The 26,807-nt window shown below is 36.0% G+C and overlaps 1 protein-coding gene across 7 annotated transcripts in view; it reads left to right on the top strand.

The window, feature by feature from the left end:
* ITPR2 (inositol 1,4,5-trisphosphate receptor type 2) overlaps positions 1-26,807 on the top strand; it is a 494,659-nt gene that overhangs the window by 310,264 nt on the left and 157,588 nt on the right. For all 7 annotated transcript variants that reach the window (XM_017507025.2, XM_017507023.2, XM_017507029.2 and 4 more), the window contains one exon: positions 26,385-26,493. In XM_017507025.2, the coding sequence (XP_017362514.1) occupies positions 26,385-26,493 (109 nt within the window). The remainder of the gene's footprint in view (positions 1-26,384; positions 26,494-26,807) is intronic.

Here is a 26,807-nt window from a genome sequence, read left to right as displayed (position 1 = left end):
ATAACTTCCCAGGTGATTGTGATGTAAGATCAGGATTGGTGGCTACTTCATGTCTAATAGTCTGAGCTACAGAGATAGCATTAGAACATCTCTATGCTGTACTTCTGATGTGTGTGTTTATATAAATAAATAAACAGGATGAATACTATATAATATCTAAAAAATTCTTCAGGTAATTAAATCAGCATTGTACTGGTTGGTTAACTGAAGTTTCTAATATTCATACTATATAGTGTTCATCCTGTTTATTCAAATCAAATTGTAAAAACATAGTTTATTCTTTGTGGTTCTTAGTAAAACTTTAATAGAAAATATATCTTGCTAGAATAGATATAAAATATTCTGTGTCTGACACGGTAGGATTTTGTAATAGTCAAAAGAATATAGTGGGAAATGTAATTCAGTAAATGGCATCTGCTGTGTAAAGGCTAGCCTCCAGGTCTTAAATTGATGGTGGCTGGAGTAACTTTGTTAATTAGCGAATTCAGAGTTGGTTTAATGAGTTGGTGATGGAGGGTAGCTCATTATCATCAGGGAATGTAACTCACTGCTGCATCTTGGCAAAATAATAAACAGGGACTAGCTAATCCCTTACCCTGCCATAACTGAGTCTGGCTTTGTTGTTGTTGTTGTTTCCTTTCCTGCCTGCATCTTTAAAAGGTGAGATGTGATCCATCACTGTTGGAGATGGGACTCCCTGAGCATCTCTCCTTTCTTCATTCCTCCCTCCCACTCTTTTTACGAAGATCATCTTGTTTTGTACCACAAATATTTGTTTTAAAGGAAAGTGTTTGGAAGGCCAAATTAAATCTGTGAACCTACATGCTTCATGACCAAAGCAACCTGGCTCAAGCTTTGGAAAGACTCCAGAGGGGCCCCCGACTGCGTATAATGAATCTGAAAAATGTTGACAGTTAATAACAGGGTACATGCAACTTTGCAGAACATGTATTTTTTAGAAATGCATAATTAATGGTTCAGCTGTCATGGTGCATTACCAAGTATATGATTGACAACTATTAAGGTATTTTTATCTTAAATTTTAGTATTTATATTACATAATTAATATAAATTATTTTTTCATGAGTTACATTTAAAAAATAAATAATAAAGTATCATCGTTTTCTGAACCTCAGTTATGAGTAAACTTTTCTTTGCAAATGAACTAAATATTAATGCCAGTTTTGCATAACTATTGAAAATGCACCACTTCCCCAAAAATATCTTCAGATAATAAAATAAATTAAATCAGCATTATATAGGTTGGCTAACTGGAGTTTCTATTTGAGTATTTATAACATAGAAAGGAAGCTACTTAGGGGCAAAATCTGAAGCTTTAATGTACTTTCTTTCACAATGACTCATATTGCTACTTTAATGTTATGTTTAGTTCAGGAAATAATTTATCCAGATACTCTAAAAACGAACATGTTATATTCCTTACATAAACTGATTCCTGACTTGTTCTGCTGTAAATTTTCAAAGTTATATCAGCCTATAGAAGATCCACACCCTATAAATATCTAATTAGTCAAATTCATATATAGATATAGTATGTGCTTAAAAAATAAAGAGAAAAGGCCAGCACGGTGGTTCATGCCTGTAATCCCAGCACTTTGGGAGGCTGAGGCAGGCAGATTACCTGAGGTCAGAAATTCGCAACCAGCCTGACCAACATGGTAAAAACTCCATCTCTACTAAAAATACAAAAATTAGCCAGGCGTGGTGGTGTGCACTTGTAATCACAGCTATCCAGGAGGCTGAGGCAGAAGAATTGCTTGAACCCAGGAAAGGGAGGTTGCAGTGAGCCAAGATCATGCCACTGCACTCCAGCCTGGCTGACAGAGCAAGACTCTGTCTCTAAATAAATAAATAAAGAGAAAGATTTGCACGATTGGTCTATCAATCAGGTTTGAATTAGAAGACAGAAAAAATCCACAAATTATTTTAACAAAAACTTTAATATGAAAAATTGATAGCTAGGAATGAAGAAACAAAAGACTAAAAAATACTAAAGTGTCACAAAGATAACAATTTCATGAAGCAGATATCACCCCTACATCAGGAACAAAGAAAAGTAATTGGCATTCCTAAAACTTCAAATGTAGATGAGGGGTCCCATGTGACTGGAACTCACACCTTGGGGACCACTGGCAAAGGCAAGGAGCAGCTGTTTCTAGGGGAAAGGTATGTTAGAAAAACTGCACACTGGGTTACTTGTGGCTTTGAGCAGGATCCACCCTTGCCAGAATAAAGTATGGTTGAAATGACACTGGAACAGGAAGCAAAAACAGGAAGTCAACAGGAAGCCCAGAGGAAGCAGAAAAGAGGAATAAGTCTCTTCTTCCTTCCTGGAGTCTCTTCTTCCTCCCAGGTTGCATGCAATCTTCCTCTCATACTTCCTATTGGCAGAGCCTATCCTGTATCTAGCCAGCAAAAGCAGAAATGTGATCCATAAAATTTTATCCCCAAATCACAAGGGCCAGTTGGGAGCTGAGTGGCAACAGCTCAATAACTGGTATGTTTCTCTGAGAACTTTAAGAAAACTATCTCAATTAAAAACTATTTTACATTTAATTTTTGAATAGGAAATATACTGCATGGTACCAAAAGGTAACAAGAATCGTTTCTCCTCCACCATCATGGCCCTTGACCATGTTCCCATTATCCCACCTACCTGCTGCCTAGATAATCACAATTATTGGTTTCTTACGTATCTTTTCAGTTCCTTTATGCATATACAAGCAAATACAATATATTTGTTTGTTTCTGTATCACTTATCACACTACTGTGTCACACCTTGCTCTTTTTACTTAATATATCTCGTTGATTTTGCCATATTAGTTCATAGAGAACCTCTTCATGCTTTAAACCTTATTACCTTAATAAATTATCTTACTGTTTTCAGTAGTTTTTCATTTTATTGTCTTTGGTGTTCACAGGACAAAATGATATCATCTCCAAATATTGATGGTGTCCAAATATTTTGTCTCTAAATCATTTCTCTCTGCTAATTGTTTTGGCTTGTACATCTATCAGATGTTAAATATTAATGTTAATGAACATCTTTGTCTCTCTCTGGCCTTCCTGAGAATACCTTTAATATTTCCCATTAAGTGTGTTGCTGGCTTTTGGGACGAGATAAATATATTTTATTTTGTTAAAAGCATGTATTTATTATACTTATTTTTAACATCGGAAATTAAATTTTGTCAAATGACTTTTCAGTATCTAGACAGCATAATCATAGGACTTTTTTGATATTTTATGTAAGTACTATATTTCTATAAACTTCCTGTTTTGTCAGGCGATTTTCTAATATTTCTTATATTGAGCCATCTTTGCATTCCTGGAACAAATTCCACTGTGTCATGGAATTCACTAACACACACACACACACGTGTGTTTGTACACAATGCTATTTGTAAAAATATTGTATGTATTTTTTTATTGCTGATCACTATTTGTCAGGTTTTTATTTGCTTCATAGGAAGAATTGGGAAGTTTTTCTTATTTTCTTCTGCTCTGAAACAGTTAAAAAGTGCTGGATTGATCTCCTCTTTGGTAGAAGTTCCCTGTGAAACTATCTGGGCTTAGAGCTTTTTGGGTTGTTTGCTCTTTGACAATTTCCTTTATTTATTATGCGAAAATGGTCCCATTAGATTTTCTGTCGCATTTGGGTTCAATTTTGATAAATTTTATTTTTCTCAAAAATTATTCATTTTATGTAGGCTTTCAAAAAATTTAACATTTAGTTGAAAAAATTTGTTGATTATAGAAAATCTTATGATCATTTAATTTTTTTCTGTTTCTTTACTTATTTCCTTCTTTCAAGTTTTACTTGGCATTTTAGTCCTTTCTTCTTTCTTTACTAGGGTTTCTGCTGGCTAATTTTCTCAAAAAGCAAGTTTGTAAAAAATGTATTTATTAGTGCTATTTATATTTCTTTTCAACCTCATTATATCATGCTTCTATACTTAATAAGTTGGTTTTAATTTTTGCTATTTTTTATTTAGGGATATGACATATCTTTTTGTTTCTATGGATGTTTCAAGGATACAGATTTTTCTCTTAGCACTACTTTATTTTTTATTTGTATTTATTCCCACCCCCCTCCCCAACAACTTTTATTTCAGGTTCAGGAGTACATGTGTTTGTTATGTAGATAAATTGCATGTTGCAGGTGTTTGATGTATAGATTATTTTTGTCACCTTGGTAATAAGCGTAGTTCCCCAATAGCTAGTTTTTTGATCCTCACTTTTCTTCCACCCTCCACCTTTAAGTAGGGCCTGGTATCTATTACTCCATTCTTTGTGTTCATATGTACTCAGTGTTTAGCTTCTATTTATAAGTGAGAACATAGGATATTTGGTTTTCTGTTTCTGTGTTAGTTTGCTTAGGATAATGACTTCCATCTCCATCCCTGTTGCTGCAAAGGACATGATCTCATTCTTTTTTTAGGACTGTGTAGTATTTCCATGGTATATATGTAGCACATTTTCTTTATCCATTCCATTGTTGATGGGTATTTCGGTTGATTCCATGTCTGTGCAATTGTGAATGATGTTGTGATGAACATCATGTATATGTGACTTTATATTAGAATAATTTATATTCCTTTGGGTATATACCCAGTAATGGGATTGCTGGGTCAAATGGTAGTTCTAAGTTCTTTGAGAAATCTCCAAACTGCTTTCCACAGTGGCTGAAATACTTTACATTCCCCACAACGGTATATAAGTGTTTTCTTTTCTCTGCAATCTCTTCAGCATCTGTTAGTTTTTGTTTTGCTTTGTTTGATAGAGTCTCGCTCTGTTGCCCAGGCTGGAGTGCAGTGGCATGATTTTGGCTCACTGTATTCTCTGCCTCCTGGGTTCTAGCAGTTCTCCTGCCTCAACCTCCTGAGTAGCTGGGATTACAGGCATATGCCATCATGTCTGGCTAATTTTTGTATTTTTAGTAGAGATGGGGTTTCACCATGTTGGCCATGCTGGTCTTGAACTCCTGACCTCAGGTAAACCACCTGGCTCGGCCTTCCAAAGTGCTAGGATTACAGGTGTGAGCTACCGCATCCAGCCAGCATCTGTTAGTTTTTGACTTTTTAATAATAGCCTTTCTGACTGGTGTAAGATGTTATCTCATTATGGTTTTGATTTGCATCTCTTTAGTGATTAGTAACGTTGAGTGTTTGTTCATATGCTTGTTGGCCACAGGTATGTCTCCTTTTAAAAAGTGTCTGTCTGTGACCTTTGCCCATATGTAATGGGGTTGTTTGCTTTTTGCTTGTTAATTTTGTTGAAAGTCTTTATAGATTCTAGATATTAGACCTTCATTGGATGCATAGTTTGCAAATATTTTCTCCCATTCTGCAGGTTGTTTGTTTACTCGGTTGATAATTTCTTTTGCTGTTAGCACTACTTTAGCTGCATCCCATACCATCTTCCTATATGTAGTGTTTTCATGATCGTTGTTTTTTAGAAATTCTCTTTTGAATTTCTCTCTCCTTAAAGTTGTTTAAGGAGAGTTTATTTTCTAGATGTAAGGTATCTTTCGAAGTTTAAAAAAACTAGTTCCTAGTTTTCTTATTTGTCATCAATGTTATACTCTTCAAATATTTTTACATTTAAGATAATTCTATTATGTATTTTAAAACTATTTGTTAACTTCCATTTCTTTCGTTTCCTTCTTCAGATCTCCAATTATACGTATGCTGAGTCTCCCATTCACTGTCTTTTTTCTTTTGTGTCCTCTTTTAAGTTTTGAAGAGATTTTAAAATACCCATTTTATTTTTTTCTCCTATCTATCCACTGCCTCCCTTTGTTTGCTATAGTGTCGAGGTTATTTGTGTCCCTTCCAATTATTTGTTGATTTCTGAAGAAATAGTTTTAAAATTTTCATCTTCTACTGTTTTTTCCACAGTTGCTTCCTGGATTTCTTATCTTTTTGCTATGCAGTATTCCTTTATAGAAGTGATTTCATCATCATGTTAAAGATTAAATGTCAAAACATTTTTATAATGATTTTAATTTGTATAATCCATGAGTGCTATTTATGGATAAGCTTTGCTCTTGCAAAATCCCACCTTTCCCTTCCCCTTTATTTCCCTTATATATATATATTCTTTCAGTTGATATGAAGACTCCAAAGCGCTTGTCTTTTCTGCTGTCACAAAGCTGGAACACATCCTACAAATATGGCTACTCTGATAGTATCTTTCATAACAGTAGTTCCTCCATCCTCCCCTCCCCTCCATATTCCTCCCCTTCCCCTGATATTTTTTTTTTTTTTTTTTGAGACAGGGTCTCATTCAGTCACCCAGGCTGGAGTTCAGTGGTGCAATCATGGCTCACTGCAACCTCTGCCTCCTGGGCTCAAGCAATCCTTTTACCTCTGCCTCCTAAATACCTGGGACTATATGCTCATGACGCCACACCCAGATTGTTGTTGTTGTTGTTGTAGAGATGGAATTTTTCTGTGTTGCACAGGCTAGTCTTGAACTGCCGGGCTCAAGGAATCTGCTTGCCTCAGCCTCCCAAAGTGCTGGGATTACAGGCATGAGCCACCACACCTGGCCCCTCTGCATTTCTGACATTGCCTTTTCTCCCCCTAATTCTGACTTCTATGGATACAAATATGAACTGTAGCTTTGGTGTTTCTTGGTGGGCTCCTTCACTTCAGGAGATAGATTTTTGCCTTTACTTCTTGGGGCTGCAGCTGGGCCACATGGCCACTCTCAGTGCTTCCCTGTGCTTTCTGCACCTTGGCTTCTGCCTGATGGCTGCTAATATGGGAAGCCCTTATATGTCTTCTATAGTTTGTGGATCATGCCTGTCTCTTCCTTTTCCTGAAAATGGAAGGCTTTTATTTTCTTCTCCTCCTTTTTGTTGATTTCCATAGAATTATGATACTGAATTAATTAGCCAAGCACGTACTGGAAGTCAGTATGGGCCTTAAGGAATAGCAGTTTAATATCAAGGCTTTGATGGTTTACACAGGCAATACAATAATTACAGCAGGTGCTGTTCAAATGTGGAAGTAAAATAATGTTCACACTTCCCGCAGAAAATCACTGCAGAAAATGAAAGACATACAGCTTTTCTCTTTCTTGCCTTTCACTTATTTTAAAGAAAAGTTTTCATATTAGAATTTGGTGTTAATATTTGAACATTCCAAGAAAATTATGATAAATGATGCAAAGCTCCTATTTTCTCCTTGTATCTTTTAATTTATATATTCTTTTTTCTTGCTATTTTGCTGATACTGGGGCAAACTGGTTCAATCTGAGTAAGATCTTGTGGCCCCTTTTTTCACTGTTTTGTTGGTATTTTGTTACTGAGGTAGAAATTACTTTGTGTATTTGTTAAACTGCCTGGAGTTTAGGAGAATAATTTTCCATCATCTTACTTTTAACTAATGAGAAAATACGTAGATACTATTCTGATTGAAGGCTGATTTGTCTTTTGTTATAATTCCAGACAGTAGAAATAATTGTGTTTGGCCTGAATAATTAATCATAGCTACAGTGCAAGTTTTAATTGGTAAAATAAGAGCTGTTTTATAGTCAGCTGTTCATTAAATCTTATTTATGTTTGATTTTTCTGAGTAACCAAATTGAAAATGGTGTGAATTAAGATTAAAGGTGAAGCTTTATACTTAATTTTCCTTTTAACATACAGTTCTTGGCAACAGGCATAAAATAAATGAAATGAAATCAGTGTACCAATAGTGAAACAGTACAAACGGTAGCAAGTTACTGGAGCTGACAGTTTTCAAATGATAGTAGTGGGTTATGTAAGTCACCCAAGATGGCTCGATGTACTATTATTTCCAGACAGAGTTGGAAATAGCACGTGCCAAGGCAACAGGCAGTCAGACAAAAACATAACAATTTACTTTCCAATAATTATCGTCACTTCTTGCCAGGCTGGAACTCAATTGATCTGGTACAGCAGAATATCTTTTTGTATGGGTTTCTTTCAAGCCTAGAAACATCATGACTGCAGTAAATACTCCAGTAAATCATTTTCAGGACTTCATTAAAGGAAACAACAATGCTGTAATCACTTTGTTTTTGCATATCAAACATAAATTGATACAAATCCCAGCTAATACTATCCATCAATTCATTTACTCTTTCTTCTTTTCCCTCCATCTTTTTAAGCTTTTTCTCTTTTTTTAAAAAAAATTGTAGTTAATTGGAAGCTTTTAACAAAAGAACTGATTACACCAAGGAATTTAGCTCACTCTTATTCCATAACTGATAAAATATTAAAAAATAAGACCAAAATTATGCATCCTATGGTTTATAAGAATCACATTGTTCTTAAGATACATATTTAATTGAGAGATTTCTAAGAGGGCTTATTAATCCTTCAGCCATCGTTGTGAAAGGGAAATATATTCAGAAGTTCAAACTTGGGACAAGTGGAAGTGGGCAAATGACAAGTTTGGTGGAAACACAGCAAATGGACGTTAGAGATCATTTTGAAATAGTTGATGACATACATGTGGCCTGAAGTCAGTTGATTTTTCTTCTGCGTAGCTTTTATGTATGAGACTTTTGTTCAGGGACTACCATGGGGGGAAAGAAAAGATAGGGCTGCCTCTGTGTGTGTGTGTGTGTGTGTGTGTGTGTGTGAGAGAGAGAGAGAGAGAGAGAGAGAGAGAGAGAGAGAGAGAGAGAGAGAGAAAGCGCTCTGAACAGAGTATTGTAGGAAGAGTCACTGCTGGAGCTGTCCAGGGCAGAAAGTAATTGCACATTCAGAGTAACCCAAACTGGCCTGTATTATTTAATGTAAAACTAGCTAATGAAACAATTAAACCTGAAATTCTCTGTGGCTTAGTATAACAAAAGTTCACTTAAGTTGTATAGCAAAATTTAAAATTCCAATGTGAGTGCTTCTAAGTAAGGCAGCATTTCTGTGAGCCGGCTTCCCTGGCAGTTCAGTGCCCTAGGTTCCTTCTGTCATGGGCTCAGACTGTCCTGAGGTCACTTTGCTTTTCTGCATGAAGCTACAGCAGAGGAAGGGACACGGATTCCCCCAAGGGCCATTTCCATGGCACTTCTGTTTACCTTCTGTTTGCTTAGACTCAGCTGCATGACCCCACCTAGCTGGATGGAAGACTAAGAAATGTAGTCTTCTTGTGTGCCCAGAAGAAAAGGGAGAGGATTTGGTGAGCAGCCAGCTGTCCTTTGACACTTGGCTTCTTTTAGCAGTAAACTAGTGGGTCTGTCTTTCACTCCCTTCTGTTGGTGACTACAGATTCATAGGGCGAGGATACCTGATGGTATCTTTGACAATGGACCTTTATAAAACTTTTTACATTTTCCAAGATAAAAAGAAAATTAATATCCTTTTTTCACAGGGTTGAAATGTAGTATCATGGCAATAGCATAATGAATCTTAATTCTGATTTAAGCAAGGGCTTTGAAAATGCAGGATGAAAATGGCTTTCGTAAATCTGTGAAATCTCCTGGGTATACAGGCAGCATTCTGTCTCACAATGATAACTGCAGAGTGTCTTACAGTAAAGTGTCTGCTCATATGCTTTAGAGTTAAAAATTGTTTTTCTTCCCTGTCCGCTAAGAGGTATAACCCAAAAGTATCTGAGGCAGGTCTCTGTCAATGTAAAAAGTTTATTTTGCCAAGGTTAAGAACACACCCATGGCACAGCGTCAGGAGGTCCTGATGACATGTACCCAAGGTGGTCAGGGCACAGCTTGCTTTTATACATTGTAGGGAGACATGAGACATCAATCAGCATGTGCAAGATGTACTCTGACTAGGTCTGGAAAGGTGGGACCACTCCAAGCTGGGGCTTCCAGGTTATAGGTAGATAAGAGACAAAAGATTGCATTCTTTTGAGTCTTTGATTAGGCTCTCACTCAATATACAATTTACATGTCGGGGTGTGTTTAGAGAAATAGTCATTATGCCTTAGTCTGGATGGGTGAATCTACATTTTTACATAAGCAGTAGGGCAGAGGAAGCAATCAGATATGCATTTATCTCAGATGAACGGAGAGATGACTTTGAGTTCTGCTCTTTGTCCCATACCTGTGAAGATAAGCTATCAATTTATGTTGCCAGGGTGAAACTCAACAGAATAGTTTTAGGGTAAAGATCTGGAGATCCACAGGAATTTCCTTGTGGGCAAATTGTGAGGGAAGTATGCAGCTTTTTTTTTTTTTTTTTTAAGTCTTTGTAGCTATCTTATCTAGGAATAAGATGGGAGGCAAGTTTGTCTGACACAGTTCCCAGCTTGACTTTCCCTTTGGCTTAGTCATTTTGAGGTCCTGAGATTTATTTTCCTTTCACAGAGGTAAAGCAAGAGCAAAATATGTTTTTGATGGAGGATTGAAATGAGATGAAGAGTAGATGAGGCAGAAAGGTTCTGGGAGGTTGTTTAGGATGACAGATGTTGCAGAGAAGGAAATTTTAGAGTCAGGAATGTTAAAACTGTGTGGAAAGGCGTTGAGGAAGACAAGACTAAAGAAACTGCTGGAGCCTGAGGGTGCAAATGGTGGACAGAGATGGCTTAGACATCGAGCCTTGATGTGTAGCAATATTCTACCAGCCTCCAGCTCATGTCCCAAACACAACCCCACACACGTTTACACATTGGTCCAACATATGCTGAGAGTAACTACTTTCTATTCATCAGAGGTCAGAATAGGATAAAGAATGTTAAAGTCATAGTATGACTTTTTAGGTGATTTTGAAAAGCAAGAATATGAATTCTATGATAAAAATCTGTTAGGAAATCATGGAAATGAGAGAATGCAGAGGTACTTAGATATAGAAAAAAATGAATAAGACAGTAAATACTTTAAAAAAAGTTATGGAATGTCTGCTCAGCTCTGGAAAGCCATTGATGAACAAATCACTCTACCCTCTTGGCGTTTAGTGAGAAAATCATATGCCAACCAAATAGTTGGACAGGGATTAATTAATTTCTGTTTTAAATTTACTCTGAAAGAGAAGTCCAGAGTGCTGTATGAGTATGTAGTATGAGTGTGTACCCAGAGGACACAAGCTGGGCTAGGGAAGGGGTATCAGAAACAGCGTCTCGAAGACAGTGACATTTAAACAGATCAGAAGAGGAAGGAGGATTTGGTGGTAAAGGCCCTGGGAGCAGTGGAACAAACACAGGTGTGAAAGGTGCTCCTATACCACTGACTGGGTGATGCTTGTGGAGCACTCTCCTACCTTTGAACAATTAGACACCTGGAAGAAGCAAGAAGGATTGCAAGGAAATGATTGGTTATATCTCCGAAAAAAAGAGACTAAGAACACAGAATTTGGGCAAGTCAAGATGATATTGAATTTGAAATAGGGGAAGAGAGTTGGCAATAGCATAGAACATGCATAGAGCAGAGATCTACTTAATATAGGTATATTTATTGGCACAGTTCTTTTTGTGACCTTTTGCTATCAACTTCTGCCCTCAACATGTCTAGTGAACATTTTATAATTTTTCAAAAAGCTGTTTTTATTTTGCTTTAAATTAAAACAAATGTACACTCCTCAAAAATATTTTGGAAGAGCAAATAATGCAGTTGCCTCTTGCTGGTAAGCTAGGTGTTAGTTTCCTGTGAGCACCAAATAAGATGACATTTGTGAAGTTGTCCTGATACACAATCAAATATTAGTTTAATTCTATTCAAATTTACTAATTCATTTGTCTCCATTATTAAAACAATTTGTGTTCTTTACGTTACTTCTGCGGGTCCTCCTGTAATGACTAGAATAGGTGGTCCAAAGAAAATGACAGCATTACTGTGCATGCTGATTGTCTTTGAAGTTCTGGGACCTGATTGCTTACCAGTGGAAGTGATCTGGGGACATGGAAAAACCTGACATTGTGATCTTCTCACTTCTTCTCTAGCCCACTAAAGCTGTAAATAAACAGGTGTGTGGTCAGGTCTTGTCAACAAAGTCTTGTGGGAAACACCTTCTTTTCTTATGGAGGTTACATGTGTTCTTATCCTTTATTTTGTATAATTCTGAAATGGTTGGCAAATACCATTATGGCTTTTCTGTCACATCTGGAAGATGTGTAGTCTTATTTCATGGGAATCAGTAAAGGATAATGGGTGGAGTAGCCTGGTTGTAATTATAGTGTATGTTTATTTGGAAAGACTAGCATCTTAGTATGCAGTGGCTAGATTAATTAAACTCAGCTGGCATAATTCAATACAGTTAGTTCCTGTAAAAACAAACTGTCTTTAAACTCTTGAGGTTTGCTGTAAACCTAATGATGAGAGCAACAGTATGAATGTCTCTTCCTCCTATATGAATTACAAAGAAACTTAAAAACTATTTTTTTTTAAATTTGTTTCCCTTCTCTCCCTGCCCCCACCCACCAAAACAAACAAACAAACAAAAAACCCTTATCTACTTGTTAACAAAATAAATTCCGAGATCTTTTTTTAGGAAGATGAGATCATTTTTAAAGTAATATATTTTGTGAAGCATAATTTCCATGAAGTTGTTTATAATTTTGAGTTTCTACACCTCAAGTAGTGTGAGGTATCCATGGAAACTGTCTAGCTTAAATTCAGTGCACTGGACCTCCTTCCCACGCAGGTCAGGACTCAAACAGTTCCAGATACTAGCTTGATTTATTGTGCCCTAAACATTAGACAATTTTAACAAGAAATTGGCTCCTAATTGACATATATAATTTTATACTTAATTAGCAGTTTGAGCCTCTCTACATTTTACTAACAGATGTAACATTCAAAACATGTGCCATAATAATATATCTGTTGCACAGATGCAGTTAAATGCAAGAACTTTATGGCAAATAGCAGCTCAGCTGCTTAGCAAAAACTTGGACAGAACTGACATGATTTTCCCTAAGAGATGTACTTTAAAATCACTTAAGGAGTGATTTTCCGTAACCAATCTAATGGATTTATTTTATATTTTGGTAACAGCTTTATTGGGATACTCATATACTGTATAATTCATCCTACAAAAGTGTATAATTTAATGTTTTTTGGTATATTTACAGATTTACAACCAATGTCACTGTTTAATTTTAGAACATTTTCATCACCCTTAAGAGAAATCCCATGCCTCTTAGCAGTCACTCTCTATTCTCTCCAGCCCCAGCCCTTGGCTATTTGTTGCTGTCTAATCTATTTTTTTGTCTCTATGATTTTGCCTCTTCTGGACATTTTATATAAATGGAATCATACAATATGTAGTCTTTTGTGACTGCCTCCTTTCACTTATAATGTTTTAAAGGCTCATACATGTTCTAGTAGGTCTCAGCACTTCAGTTCCTTTTTGTTGTCAAATAATATTCTATTGTGTGCATGTACCACATTGTGTTTATCCAGTCATCATTTGATGGTTCTTTGGATTGTCTCTGCTATTATGGATCATGCTGCAATGAACATTTCTGTACAAGTTTTAGTGTGGACCTCTGTTTTAATTTCTCTAGGGTAAATACTGAAGAGTGGAATTGCTGGGATGTATAGTAACTTGGCGTTTAATTTTTTGGAACTGCCAAGGTGGCTGCCCCATTTTATATTCCCATTAGCAGTGTATGAGAGTCCCAATTTCTCCACATCCTCGACAACATGTGTTATTGTTAAGATCACAATGTCAGCTTTCTCTGTGTCTCCAGATCATTTATTTTACCATCCCAGCCGGTGTGAGGTGGTATCAAGGTGCATTTTTTTAAACAGAGAGAAATTTAATATTTTCCATGTTTCATAAATTAGTTCAATGTGTGTCTCTTACTTATTTGCTTTTCCATTACTCTTGATTTGTAAGATAAATATACCTTTCGTCTCTATCAATATTGTCATTTTTCCTTGCTAATTTTAATGTAAGCCCTCTTGGGGCATGTGATGTCAAAACTTATGGTGTTGAATTGGGCTACATATACAACATGTATCATGAAAAAGGGAAAACACTGAAAAGAAACTGTTTGATTCAAAGGTTAAATCTCTAAATTTCTGTATGTTTTCATCTTACTTATTTTAACTAGAAAACAAATATAATAGTGATGCCACATACTGTGAAGCAATGAGTATTTGATACGTTGCCAGATTAAAAGGTATACTTATTTTTTCATTCAATATATTTCATCAATTCTAGCATATGGTCAGTCATAAATAAGGCATACCATAATTTTATGTATCTCTAAAAAGAAATAAATGCTGCCAATTAAACTATAGTGCACCATTTATTTTAAAGTGACCTGTAATTCAGAAGTTTTAAAATGTGGGGTGAAAAACTGTGTGTGCTAGAATCAATGAAATAAAGCAGAAATAAGATCTGCTTGCCCACTTGTTTTTTGGAGGCAACCCAGTCGTTTATGCTTGCCAGCACCCAGAGGAGAAAGGAAGAATCTTCAAACTTCAAAGACCTAATTCATTGTACAAATATGCATCAATGTCTATGAGTACAAAAATAGATATATGTGTTTATTGCATATATACACACTGACACACACACACACACACACACACACACACACACACATGCACACACACACAGAGAGCGAGAGAGAGAGAGAGAAGAGAGATATTCATTGACTTATTCTTCCCCAGTTTAGGAGTATTAGATTAGCATCAACAACCTGTAGTTCACTGAAATGATTCTTCATCTCTTCAATTCACTAATTCAAAAAAGCTGGTTTACCTCAAATCAAGTTTATTAAAGATTTTAAGCTTTCTTTTCAGCCTGATAATGTTTCATCTTGTTTCTTCCAGAAGCTAATTTCAATAGGTGATTCACAAACCTGTGAAAATCCACATTTATAATTCAGAGGCTAGCACCACAGTACTACCAAGCGGCTATGCTTCCTTGCCAGCAAATATGCTTTGCATGTTATTAAAAATAAGGGTTTACTTTCTTAGTGCCCTGATTTCAGTTATAGTTCTAAATGCATTAAAGTAGTGAAATACCTGAGATGGTGTATGCCACAGGGAATCAAACTGATTTCCAAAATAGTGTTCATAAGACCATAATAAGTCTAATAAAGCCTTTCATAAAAAGACCCTTTTTAAGGTAAGCATTTGGCACTTGGCCCCGTTAATTAGCTCAGACATCTCTAAGCTTGTTTGAACTGAGACCTCATTTTCTTTTAGTAATAATTGTGTTGGTGCTTTGAAATGTTGATGAAAATTTAAGGGATTTTTATTTTTCACTAGTACTAAATCACTGTCAAATAGTTTTCTCTCTGCAACATTCTTTGAAAATTATGGTTTACATGTAGAACACAATTAGAAGCTCATGGGAGCAGATAATTGCTTATATTAAACTAGGCCAAATATGTGGCCTCTTGGACAAACAGATGCAAGAAATGATTAAGATTAGATTTATATCATTTTTAATATGGCAATAAACACTAAAGAAATGAAATGATTTTTTATTTCATGAGGAAAAATGAGATAAAAGAATTATCTTTATCTTCTGTGATAAATTATGACACATTCAAACATAATAGTTTAAAAAGAGAACAGTGAATTTGTATCTCTTCAAATTGACATATTCACATAATATTAGAAATGGTGTTGCTGAGTCAGATCTTTGCAGGATGTGCAGCGTTAAGGTGGTTTCTTAGTTTTTTAGTAAAATATGAAAACCCTATGCAATAGACATATTGTAACAGGAGAATAACCTGGACTGAACTTTTGGGATATTAGTGTGTTCTCTTGCAATATGATACATCTGTGATCATTAATTAGTATTTTATCTTCCAATCTTTGGGCTGAATATTAAAATTGTGCATCTTTACTTTTAAGTTTTCTAACATTTTGCTTCTTGGATTTCAACATAATTTCCTTCTTTCAGTCGAACATAGGTAATGAGTTTTATGTGCTAAATTTTTTTTTGAGACTGAATCCCACTCCCAGGCTGGACAGGGTCTCCCAGGCTGGAGTGCAGTGTGCAATCATGGCTCACTGTAGCCTTGATTTCCCAGGCTCAAGTGATCCTGCCACCTCAGCCTCCTAGTAGCTGGGACCACAGGTGTCCATGTCTGGATTATTTTCCTATTTTTAATAGAGATGAAGGCTTGCTATGTTTCCTAGACCAGTTGCAAACTTCTGAGCTCAAGTGATCCTCCTGCCTAGCCCTCCAGAGTAGCTGGGACCACAGGCATGTGTTACCACACCAGGCTAATTTTTTTTTTAATTTTTGTAGAGAAGAGGTCTTCCTATTGTATAGGCTTGTCTTGAACTCGTGGGCTCAAGAAATCCTCCTGCCTTGGCCTCCTAACATGCTGGGATTATAGGCATGAACCAATAATATGCTTTAATATTTGCATATTAAGTATTTTTAGTATAATGCTGGGCACCTTGTATTTTTAATATGATGGTAAAGATTTAAATATTTTTAGTATAAGGCTGGATGCCTTGTATTAACACTAAAAATACAGGGCACCCAGCCTTGTTCTAAAAATATTTAATATGCAAGTAACATTGAATAAATCTCAAATGTTTTTCAAAGTTATCAGACATGATATACAACATATATCAGCATCAAATTTTGTTGATAAATTGAGTGATCTCTCATTCAAAATTATTGATTCATACATTTAGTCAAAAATATTTATTGAATACTTAGTTTGGTAGCTTTTGGACTAGGTGTAGGAGTCAGTGGTCAGCCAAAAATGAAAAAAAAAAAAAGGTACAGTTCCTGTCCTCATGTTACTTATAATTTAATAGAGAATGATGAAAATCATTGAGAATTGAAAGGTTGGTATAAATAAATATACAGCTAAAGTACGTGGTGATGTACAAGCTGTTATAAGAGGACTTAATGAGAATTGACTTGGTGAGTTAGAGAGGATGACTCTGAGGAAGATATGGTTGAGCTGAGATCTAAAAGTTGAGTAGAAGTTAAGTAAAGCTAGGAGTACGGCAACAGAAAGCATGGCTGGTGAAAGAGAACGTCATCTGTTAATGTCAAGCAGAAGGGAGCATGGTAAGAGACTAAGAAGCTGTGTGGCAGGAGGAAGATGTGGATTGTTCAGAAGACAATGATGACAGTGGCTCAAGTCTGTAGGTGTTGCATCATGTATCATTCTCTAAAGTAATGTTATGGATTTTAGGCAGCATTCAAAGACAGCTGGAAAGCAACAGAACATCCTATGTAGGAAGCTGTCATCATGATTTCTTGAGGATTTTCTTTTACTATAATATTGGAGTTTTATGAAGGAATATGTACAACGTGAATTTTAACTATAAAGCATAATAATATAATGAAGATCCATGAGTCCCTCAGCCAACTGAAGAATGAGAACATTACCTGTAACTTGTGTCTACCTATGTGTTCTGGCCTCCCCTTCTAGAGGCAAGTGGTAGTTCACTTTTTGAATACAACACTGCATGTCTTCCAGGACTTTCCTTTTTTTCTCTCTCATTACTCTATTTTTACCATTCACCAAGGTTGGTGTGTATTACAGTGAGGCTCTATTTAATCTATGTTTACTACTGTTACTATTCCAGTTTGGGAATATACCATAATTTATTTGTCTATTTTCCTGTCACTTGTTATTTGGGTTGATACCAGGTGATGCTTTGCTTATTGTTTGTTTTGCTATTGCTATCAATGTGGATATGAATGTTTAGGATGTGTTACTATTTGTCTGCTTGAGCACATTTCCTCAGAGAGTGAAACTGGTGGTTGAGCGCATATACTGATGTGTTTTCCAGAGTGGCTATGCCAATTTGCATACCACATTCTCTTGATCCATGTCCTTTTTAGTAGTTGGTTTTGTAAAACTTCTTAATTTTTGTCAATTTATTTGGGATAAAATGGTGTCTCCACCATTTTATTAGCATTTCTTTGATTACCAATGAAGGTAAGCATTTTTTCATGTTTATTGGCCATATGTGTTTCTTATATGAAATCCCAGTTCAGTTCTTCTGTCAACTTTTCTACAAGATCCTAACTGATTTACAAACACTCTTTGTATAATCATGTATTCTGAATACCAGTCATCCATTGTTTTGCAAACCTCTGAATGTTAAGTGAAAAATGACTTAGAGGGGTACCCTGTGGATATGGAGAGACATATGTACATATATTAGGAAGCATAGCCTTTCCTCTAATGAACAATTGTTGCATGATAATAACTTTATAAACATACTTAATATATTTCTTGTGCTAAAACCCAATAGGAGGGAAAATAACTTTCCTTACAGAACATGGAATGTTGATTTTCCTTATAACAATACTTCAAGAAAAGTCTGTCTAAATTACCTTCTGAAGAATTCTGCTTTATACATGTAATGGGGTGGGTTGAAACCTATCCACAAATAAGTGTTATTTTTAAGAAATTATAGCATACTGATGAAATTGGCTTCAAAGTAATCTTTCACAAAATGAATGCTGTTTTTCATTTGCCTTCTCTTGAAAAATTGTAGAAGGTTGGAAGTGGATATTTATGTCAACTGTGAAAGCCATGGCTGTCTTGTGGCACTGGGCATTGTAATATCCTTTTTATGTCATAAATTGTACAAATCTTCCCCAGAGTGAAACTTATTTATACTTTCCTTTAAATATAAAATAAAATATTACAGTAGTTGTTTGTTTAGCACTTGAGATGGGTTAAGAACATAAAGCTTTTCATATTTAATTTCCTTAATCCTTAAAGAGCCTTGCAGTGTAAATATTATTATCCATAGATGGGGAAACTGAGCCTTGGGGCAGTTCAGTAAAATTCTTTAGATCACAAAGCCAATAAGTGGAAGAACTCAGACTCAAACCAATCACATTACTCTCTGAGACATCATTTCCACTAAGGTCTGCTAACGTGTGTTATCACTGCCAATGCAGGGAGTATTCATAAGCTGAGCTTCTTATGTATTAAACTGTGTGTAGATATTATCTCATTTAATTCTGAAGGCTTCCCTTTGAAGTTGTGCCATGTACAACTTCTCTATCATAGATTCCATAGACTGTTTTATCTGAGGAACTTCTAAATGTATCCTGAGTTCATTAAAATTTGGCTTCATACATACTTTGTCAAATACTGCATTGATTGATTAATACCTGTGCTAGTTTTATTCCTCTCTTTTAAGAATAATTTAATTCTAGAATTTTGGGGAAAAATAATGAGATGTTTGTCTTTCACTTTGTGTGTGTGTGTGTGTGTGTGTGTTGGTGGGGTGCAGTCTTCTCCACATTGTTTCCTTGCCAGCTCTTCAGAGCCGTGCACTGCTCTCACTGCCCTTTAAGCCACATTTTCTTGTTCATAGATCAGGAGGTCACAGCTTGAAGATCAAGGACTGCACTACTGTTGAGAATGCAAGAAATTCCATAGAAACAGAAAGGCCAATATAGTGTAGGATAGTGCTGGAGATATGTCCCTGTATGTATTGTTCCTTACCTCCTGTGACACCACCTTCCAAAATTGTGCCTATCTTCACTAAATGATTGTAGAAATATAACAGATGTCACAGAATCTGGGAGTAGCACTTTAAAACAGCAAACTAGATACTACTTTCCCCATTGTCCAGGTGGAAGACCTTTCTCCCACTGAAGTTCATATTGCTATTCAGATGACTGTCAGTGTTCTCATTTATTTCAGTCTCCTTCCCTCTCCTGCTTTTTCCTCTTGTGCTCTCTGGGATGCGCTGTAAGCTGAGTCCATTACTGAGTTACACACTTATCCATACCACCCCCCAGCGCCATAGTCTTTGCAGAAGCTTTGAAATTACCTCTTGACATTCCATTTTCCCGTCTTTTGGTGTGTGTACATACACCTGCACTGGCAGCACTGATTCCATTCTTTTCAGCAGCAAATAGGACTCTAGTAGGTTTTTATACCATATACCAGGGGGGATTATGGGCTTTACTTCAATGATTGTGTGCCACTGTCCTTTGAGTGTGATTTTATGAGGCACTGATTTATGCTATGTGAATACAGTCATTTGATAAGGAGATGATATCTAAAGCTTGTCTGCTATTTCTTGCTTATTCACCCCCCTCTCAGTTTTGTTCTGAAAGTTAAAAGACTGCTTGTTCAGAAAACCAAACAGTTACAGGCAGTAAAATCCATTCTCAAGTCCTATTGGTGAGAGGTTGTATAAGTTCTTAAACTCTGAATTTCAGCAAACTCTGTATTTAAAATGTTTGAGGTAGAAGGGTCTGTTGAGTTTGATGTTAGTCAGTGTAGTTCCTGGAATTCAAATACTGGGAGGTTTTAATTAGTCTCTCAAAGAAAACAAATACAGTTTTCTTTATTCCTCATTGTCTGTGGAGTATAGAATCATCTCATAACAAAACCTTCTCAGCAACCCTGTTTGTCTTGAGGCTAGGATAGTTGATAAACTCAGAGTGGTTATTGAAGTTTATATTCAACATCATTATCAAATATTTAAACCTCATCATTTACTGTTTAAACATTTAAATTTCACCAGTGAAGTCAAATGGTCTGGTGAGGATTATTTATACTGGAAAACAGTGCCATATGTCTCAACTCTACATATCCGAAAGTTCTTTCAGCATATGCTGCAGAATTACTTTTGCATCCACTTTTGTAGTTCCTGACACATGGCAGAAATGTGACAAATGTCTTACAATTAATAAAAACAAGGAAAGAATAACTTTGGAATTAGCTTGCTATTATGGTGAATGGATATTTGGTTCTAACATTTTCCACAGTCTTGTTTTTTTCACAAGTCTCTTTACTAAAATCATTGAGACATCGTATATTTTTCAAGAGTGTAACAAGTGTGTCATTGTGTTGATGAATAGCATCTTCTAAGTACATTAACTACTCCTACTGAAATTTGTGTTTCCTGTCTTAAGAAAGCTAGGCAAAGGCAACAGGAAGAGAAATTGACATAAACTTCTTGGACAGAGAGACTAAGACATTCAAATAATTGGATAGCTAGATTATAGGAGATTGACCATATTTTCCCTAAGTAGTTTTCTGAAAATATAGGTGATTATAATGAAGGACAGAATGTCACTCCACAAAGATACAGTTGTTATAATAATGTATTGAAATGAGAAATGTACCTTTTTACCCCTGGGAATTCAAATGAGGAAAAATACCTAATCAGATATATTGTTACTAAACCGAAAGGTTACGGAAACACTAATTATGCTAATACCAAGTTTAATGTTATAATGGGACTATGGGGAGACTAACAGTTACATATCATCACCTCCCTATAGGTCTTGTCTTAGCTGATTAGTAGCTAATCATAAATCTTTGAGGATAAGTCTTAAATTGGGCATCTTTAGTTTGCAGTTTACATTATCTTTTGAATTTCTAGTTGAGGACTTAGTTTTCTAGGATGCTGGTTGTCATTTTTTCGTGATGTCTTGATTATATTTTACATAATAGAAAAAATATTACCTTAGTAAATTGTTTTTCTAAGGGGATGGGAATGAATGTGGGTATCTGTACCTCAAATATCACATATCCCTGAACTCTTCACTCCTAAGGCTGTTAACCCCCATTAAGGCAAATGGACTTGTGCTTCCTCAAAAACGAAACAAAATTTAAGTCCTTTCTAGGATGTGTAAATTTGATTATCTTTCCTATCCATGAAAAGCAATGATTTCTGAGCTTTTTAATTTTTGATGCATTGGACTTGGCATAATAGGGAGTGGGCAGGAAAAACCCAATCCTCCCAGATATTCACAAACCGTCAGCATGACTTCTCTGGCCACAAAAGATGACTTTTTATGGAGATATTTTGTAATTTCAGAAGGTGGTTGTTAGTTATCTTGGCTACATTACATTTAGCACATCTGGGATGTGTTCACATGAAGACATTGGCTAAAAGTAGTGTCTTGTGGCCTGGAATTGACTCTGGTACTGAAAAGGCTGTAAAGGACATTCCTTGCTTGTCCTCACCCAACAGAGAGACCTCCCACAGGAGGCTCATCAGGAATGCATTTTGGGTTTGAAGAACCAGCACAGAAGTCAAACTTCTCAACTGTGGTGAAATTCTTTTCACAATGGCCTAACGTGCTTTTAGTTCGTCCCTAATTTCTGCCATGGCAATTATAGTACTGAGACAATTGTTTGTAACCCTGGCATCAGAATTTCTGGCAATGGTTTTACAGTGTCTTTTGAATTAAAGTAATTTGGAGAAATGACTCACATTTAAACTACCACCACTGCACAGAGAGTGCCAACTATCAAGAATGCCCCAAAGCAAACTGGGACACAGTCCTTGTCTCTCACTCCTTTAGTCAGAACTTGATAGTCGACAAGAGAAGTCAGTTTCTGCTGAACTTGTGATGTAGCAATACCTGAATTTTTTTTATTCTTAAATGAAGATCACTAAGACATAACAGAATCTTGTTCTGTTTGTACCCTATTCATCAATCATTTTTAGCACTAGAGTTTGTCTTAGCACAAAACTGAAGTTTGAACCAAGATAGAATTTGTTCCAACTTTAGTTGAAGTTGTAAGGGTACATTTTATATCGTGAAGTATATTCATGCTTTAGGGTGACTTTGCCATGTTAGCTAATAAGTGTATAATTCTAAGGACTGATGAATAGTTAAAAAGCTAGGATTTGGGGGCAGTTTATCATTTATAATTTTTGCCATTTTCTTAGTATGCTGGCAGTTTATTTTACTTTTGCGGAAAGGCTTGGTATTATATGAGAAAGTGTCTGAAAAAGCACTTTGCAAGTTGTAGCCTGTTCCCACGATCTGGGTATTATTAATACTAGCAGGGATAATAACAACAATGCACAATTTATATGGCACTTACTATTTGCTGGGAACTGTTCCAAGTACTTTCAGTAAATTTTAACTATTTAATTATCACAGAAATCCTCTGAGAGTAGATAATTAACAATTTCATTTGACAATTGAGGGGCTGAGGTACAGGGTGAGGAAGTAACTTGTTTAAGATCCCCAGTTAGTATATGGCATAGAAGGGATTTGAATCCAGGCAGTGTGGCTTCAGAGTTGAGAACAGAGAAAATAGGAAGCCCCAGCCTTTTCTGTGGCATTCTGAATATTATATAGTGAGGAAATAGATGCTTTCATTGGGCTATAATTGAATAAGGAGAATGTTGCTCATTTGATTTTGTTGTCTATGAATCTGATAGGCACCTGTGATTTTATCTGCTGAAGGGAATTTAAAAATAATCACAAATATGATGCTTATTTTTGATTTGGTGTTACATAATTCTACTCTTTGATTGGTTTTAAATAGTTTTATTATTCTAGCAGCATAAAGAGCATTTAAAAAAGTAAATGGTAAAAAAAGTTTTCTATTTCTTCTTAAAAAAAAAAAACAACAAACTTATTTGTTTATCACTTGGTTGGGCTCTTACAGTAGTGTGATTTTTAAAAAAGTGTAATTAAAGACTCTTCCAGGGCCAGGTGCAGTGGTTCATGTCTGTAATCCCAGAGCTTTGGGAGGTCAAGGTGAGAGGATTGCTTGAGGCCAGGAGTGTGCAGTTGCAGTGAGCTATGAATGTGCCACTGTACTCCAGCCTTGGCAACATAGCAAGACCCTATCTCTATATAATGATAGTAATAGTAATAAATAAAAGATTCTTGCAGAGACTAAAAAGGGAGCTAGTTCACAAGGGTTCAGTCCTCTTCACAACAGGTTCCCTTTCAGACAGTGATGCCGACTTGTGCAATTTCAACAAAAAGGCCTGGATTTTCACATTGTCAGCTTTGGTTATTACAAGTGGGCCAACTGTCTCCTACAGGGTTAGAGTGAGTGGCCTGTAGAGGTGAGATCCAGTGAATAGTACAACAAACTGAGCTACACTTTAAAAAATAGTGCTCCAGTTAATATGACCTCACATTTTTCTCCCCAACTCATAACTTCAACCCTGTAGTTTAGGGGTCTAAAAGATTTTTCATAGCATCTCCTTCTACTATAATGAGAGTCACAGTAAATGCCCAAAGACATTGACTCCAAAGAAATGCTTTATTTTGTTTTTCATTTACTTTTGTAAGAAATATTCTTTGGCCAAATGGAATTAATTCAACTCAAAGGACTTTCTCTTTAACAAAAGGTAAAGTAAGCACTATTTTCATTTCTTATGTTTCTTCTAGGTGCTGTACTTAAGTTTTATAAGGGACAGTAGATACTATATTTGTATTCTTTGGCAGAATAAAACCTTATACCTCGCTATTTCTTTTGAGACTAGTCATCACCTTTACTTATCTATACCCCATTATGAAAAGGTCTTAAAGAAAGAAAACATGAAATAGGAAGCAGTAATAAATGTCTGTTTTCTAAGAATATAAGCACCAATCAATAAAAGTTGCTATAAGGATAGGCAAACTCCAGACATTCTGAGTGTCTATTAGAATTCTTGGCACTGGCCGGGTGCGGTGGCTAACGCCTGTAATCCCAGCACTTTGGGAGGCTGAGGTGGGCGGATTGCCTGAGGTCAAGAGTTTGAGACCAGTCTGGTCAATATGGTGAAACCCCATCTCTACTAAAAATACAAAAAAATTAGCTGGGTGTGGTGGCATGCACCTGTAATCCCAGCTACTCAGGAGACTGAGGCAGGGGAATTGCTTGAACCAGGAGGTGAAGGTTGCAGTGAGCCGAGATTGCACCACTGCATTCCAGACTGGGTGACAGAGTGAGAATCTGTCTCAAAAATTCTGGCACTATGACGTTTAGGACATGTTAGTTGAGCATTAACTATGTATAATACAGGTCTGTCTGATGATCACATAAGTTAGTAGAGAGGCTATGCCATTTGCAACCTCCTTAGTCAACTGCTTCCTCTTATGCTTTCAGAAGACCTGGTGGATGTTTATATTATTGTGCTCATGTCATTGTAAACTCTTTGAGGGGAGGGTCATATCTTATTGACTTAGGATGGTGCCTAAAGCAATTGGTACCTAATGAATATTTGTAGAATGAAGAGGGAAGGTAGAACCTGTTCATGAGTAAGATGAAAGAAGATCATTTCAGGCAATGAATAGAATATGAGTGAAGGAAAGACATAGAAGGCTTCGATGTGATCTTCTTAAAAGAAATTAAAATTAAGGGGAAAACGTTTGAAAGAGAAGGAATATTCTGTTTTGCAAATTGAGTTTGAGATGCCAGTGGAACCTCAAGACACAGGTAAGGAAATATAAGCAGAAACAGAATGAGAAGCTTAGGAAAGCAAGGTCCAGGCTGGAGGAAACCCATCTGGCAGGCAGACCAGCAGAAGTGATTGTGCAACTAAGGATCAAATGAAGTTGCCAGCCAGGAGAGGAGCACAACAAAAGAACTGAGGAGAATACCTGAAGAACTTGAGAGAGAATAACTAAAATATGAGAAAGTGAAGGAGTAATGAGAGCTACATGGCACAGCATGAAGGTTGGGTGCAGCATGGCATGAGGAAATGGCTGGATTTTGTAGTCAAGAGTTGAGTCAGGTGTTGTTCAATCACCTGGCATGATCTGCAGCCAATTACCTAAGCTCTTAGGCCACAGTTTCCTTACCTGCAATGTGGGAATAACACCTCTGTAGTTGTTGTGTTAATTTAAATAGCTTAAACAAGTATTCCTTAAATAATGCTTTTAAATCACTTTTTAAATTAAAATAATATACCAATAAAAGAGAAGATTTGGACATATACCAATAAAAGAAAAGATTTGGAGTTGTCCATGTTTCTTATGTACATACAAGCAATTATATAGTGTGTTATTTTACAAATGTCCTATAATCAGTACAAAATTGAAGACAGGAATTTTTGGATTATAAAATTTGTAGAGTAATACACTGTCTTTTGCCTATGGTCTTCTGAATAAAGCATTTTGGAATTTAAATATAATTTAGTCCATTTTATCAAGCTTAATTTTTTGAGCACCTGCTCTATTCCCAGCTCTTTTCTGGTTCTTTTAACTAAACTCCTCCACCTAAGTCCTTTGCTTTCCAATTCTTAGGTGTTTATTATTCTGAGTCTTCTTTAGGCAACTGATACTCCCCAGCTCTGGGAACTTCAGCTTTTGAAGCAATCTTAAATTTATAGCATTTGTGATTTTTCTAATACATTCTATTGAGCATACTCTTATTTTTTATTTTTGGCAGTATCAAATTATTTTAAAACTCTATTGAATTGTGATTAATTAACATACAAAAAGCTGTATGTATTTAATGTGTGCAACTTGAGACTGGAGATAAGTATACACTGTGAAACCATCACCACAATGTATGCCATAAACCTGTTCATCACCTCCAAAAAGCTGCTTCCACCCCCTTTATTTATTATGAGAAGCAAAATTATTATTTTATTGGAATGCATTACTAAATTTTTGCCTCAGAAAATAATATCTTGTATGAAGTTAATTTTTCCATGCCTCAACATCATTCACAAAATGCATTTAAGGCATTTAACATACTGACATTTTTCACTTTTATTAGAAAAGGAAATAATAACTCTTTGTTATCCTTCTTATTAGGGTAACACATTAAGAAAGATACTTCTGAATCGATATTTTAAAGGTGATTATAATGTTGGTATGAATGGACACCTGTCAGGAGCCTACTCAAAAACTGCACAGGTCGGAGGTAAGTCCTGTCATTTTTTTTTTTTTTCTTATTTTAGGATTCTCATGACATAACTTCATGTCAGTGTTACTCTAGTATTTTACGTAAAGGGAAGAGATATAAAAGAGTCATTTAAAAATCACTATTAAAAACTTTCATATAGGCCAGGAGCGGTGGCTCATGTCTGTAATCTCAGCACTTTGGGAGGCTGAGGTGGGCGGATGGCGGATGGTGGATTACAAGGTCAGGAGATCAAGACCATCCTGCCTAACACAGTGAAACCTCATCTCTACTAAAAATACAAAAAAAGAAAAAGAAAAAATTAGCCAGGTGTG

The sequence above is a fragment of the Cebus imitator genome, unplaced genomic scaffold (assembly GCF_001604975.1).
Source record: "Cebus imitator isolate Cc_AM_T3 unplaced genomic scaffold, Cebus_imitator-1.0 Scaffold367, whole genome shotgun sequence".
NCBI lineage: Eukaryota > Metazoa > Chordata > Mammalia > Primates > Cebidae > Cebus > Cebus imitator.
This window is presented reverse-complemented; position numbering and strand designations above follow the sequence as displayed.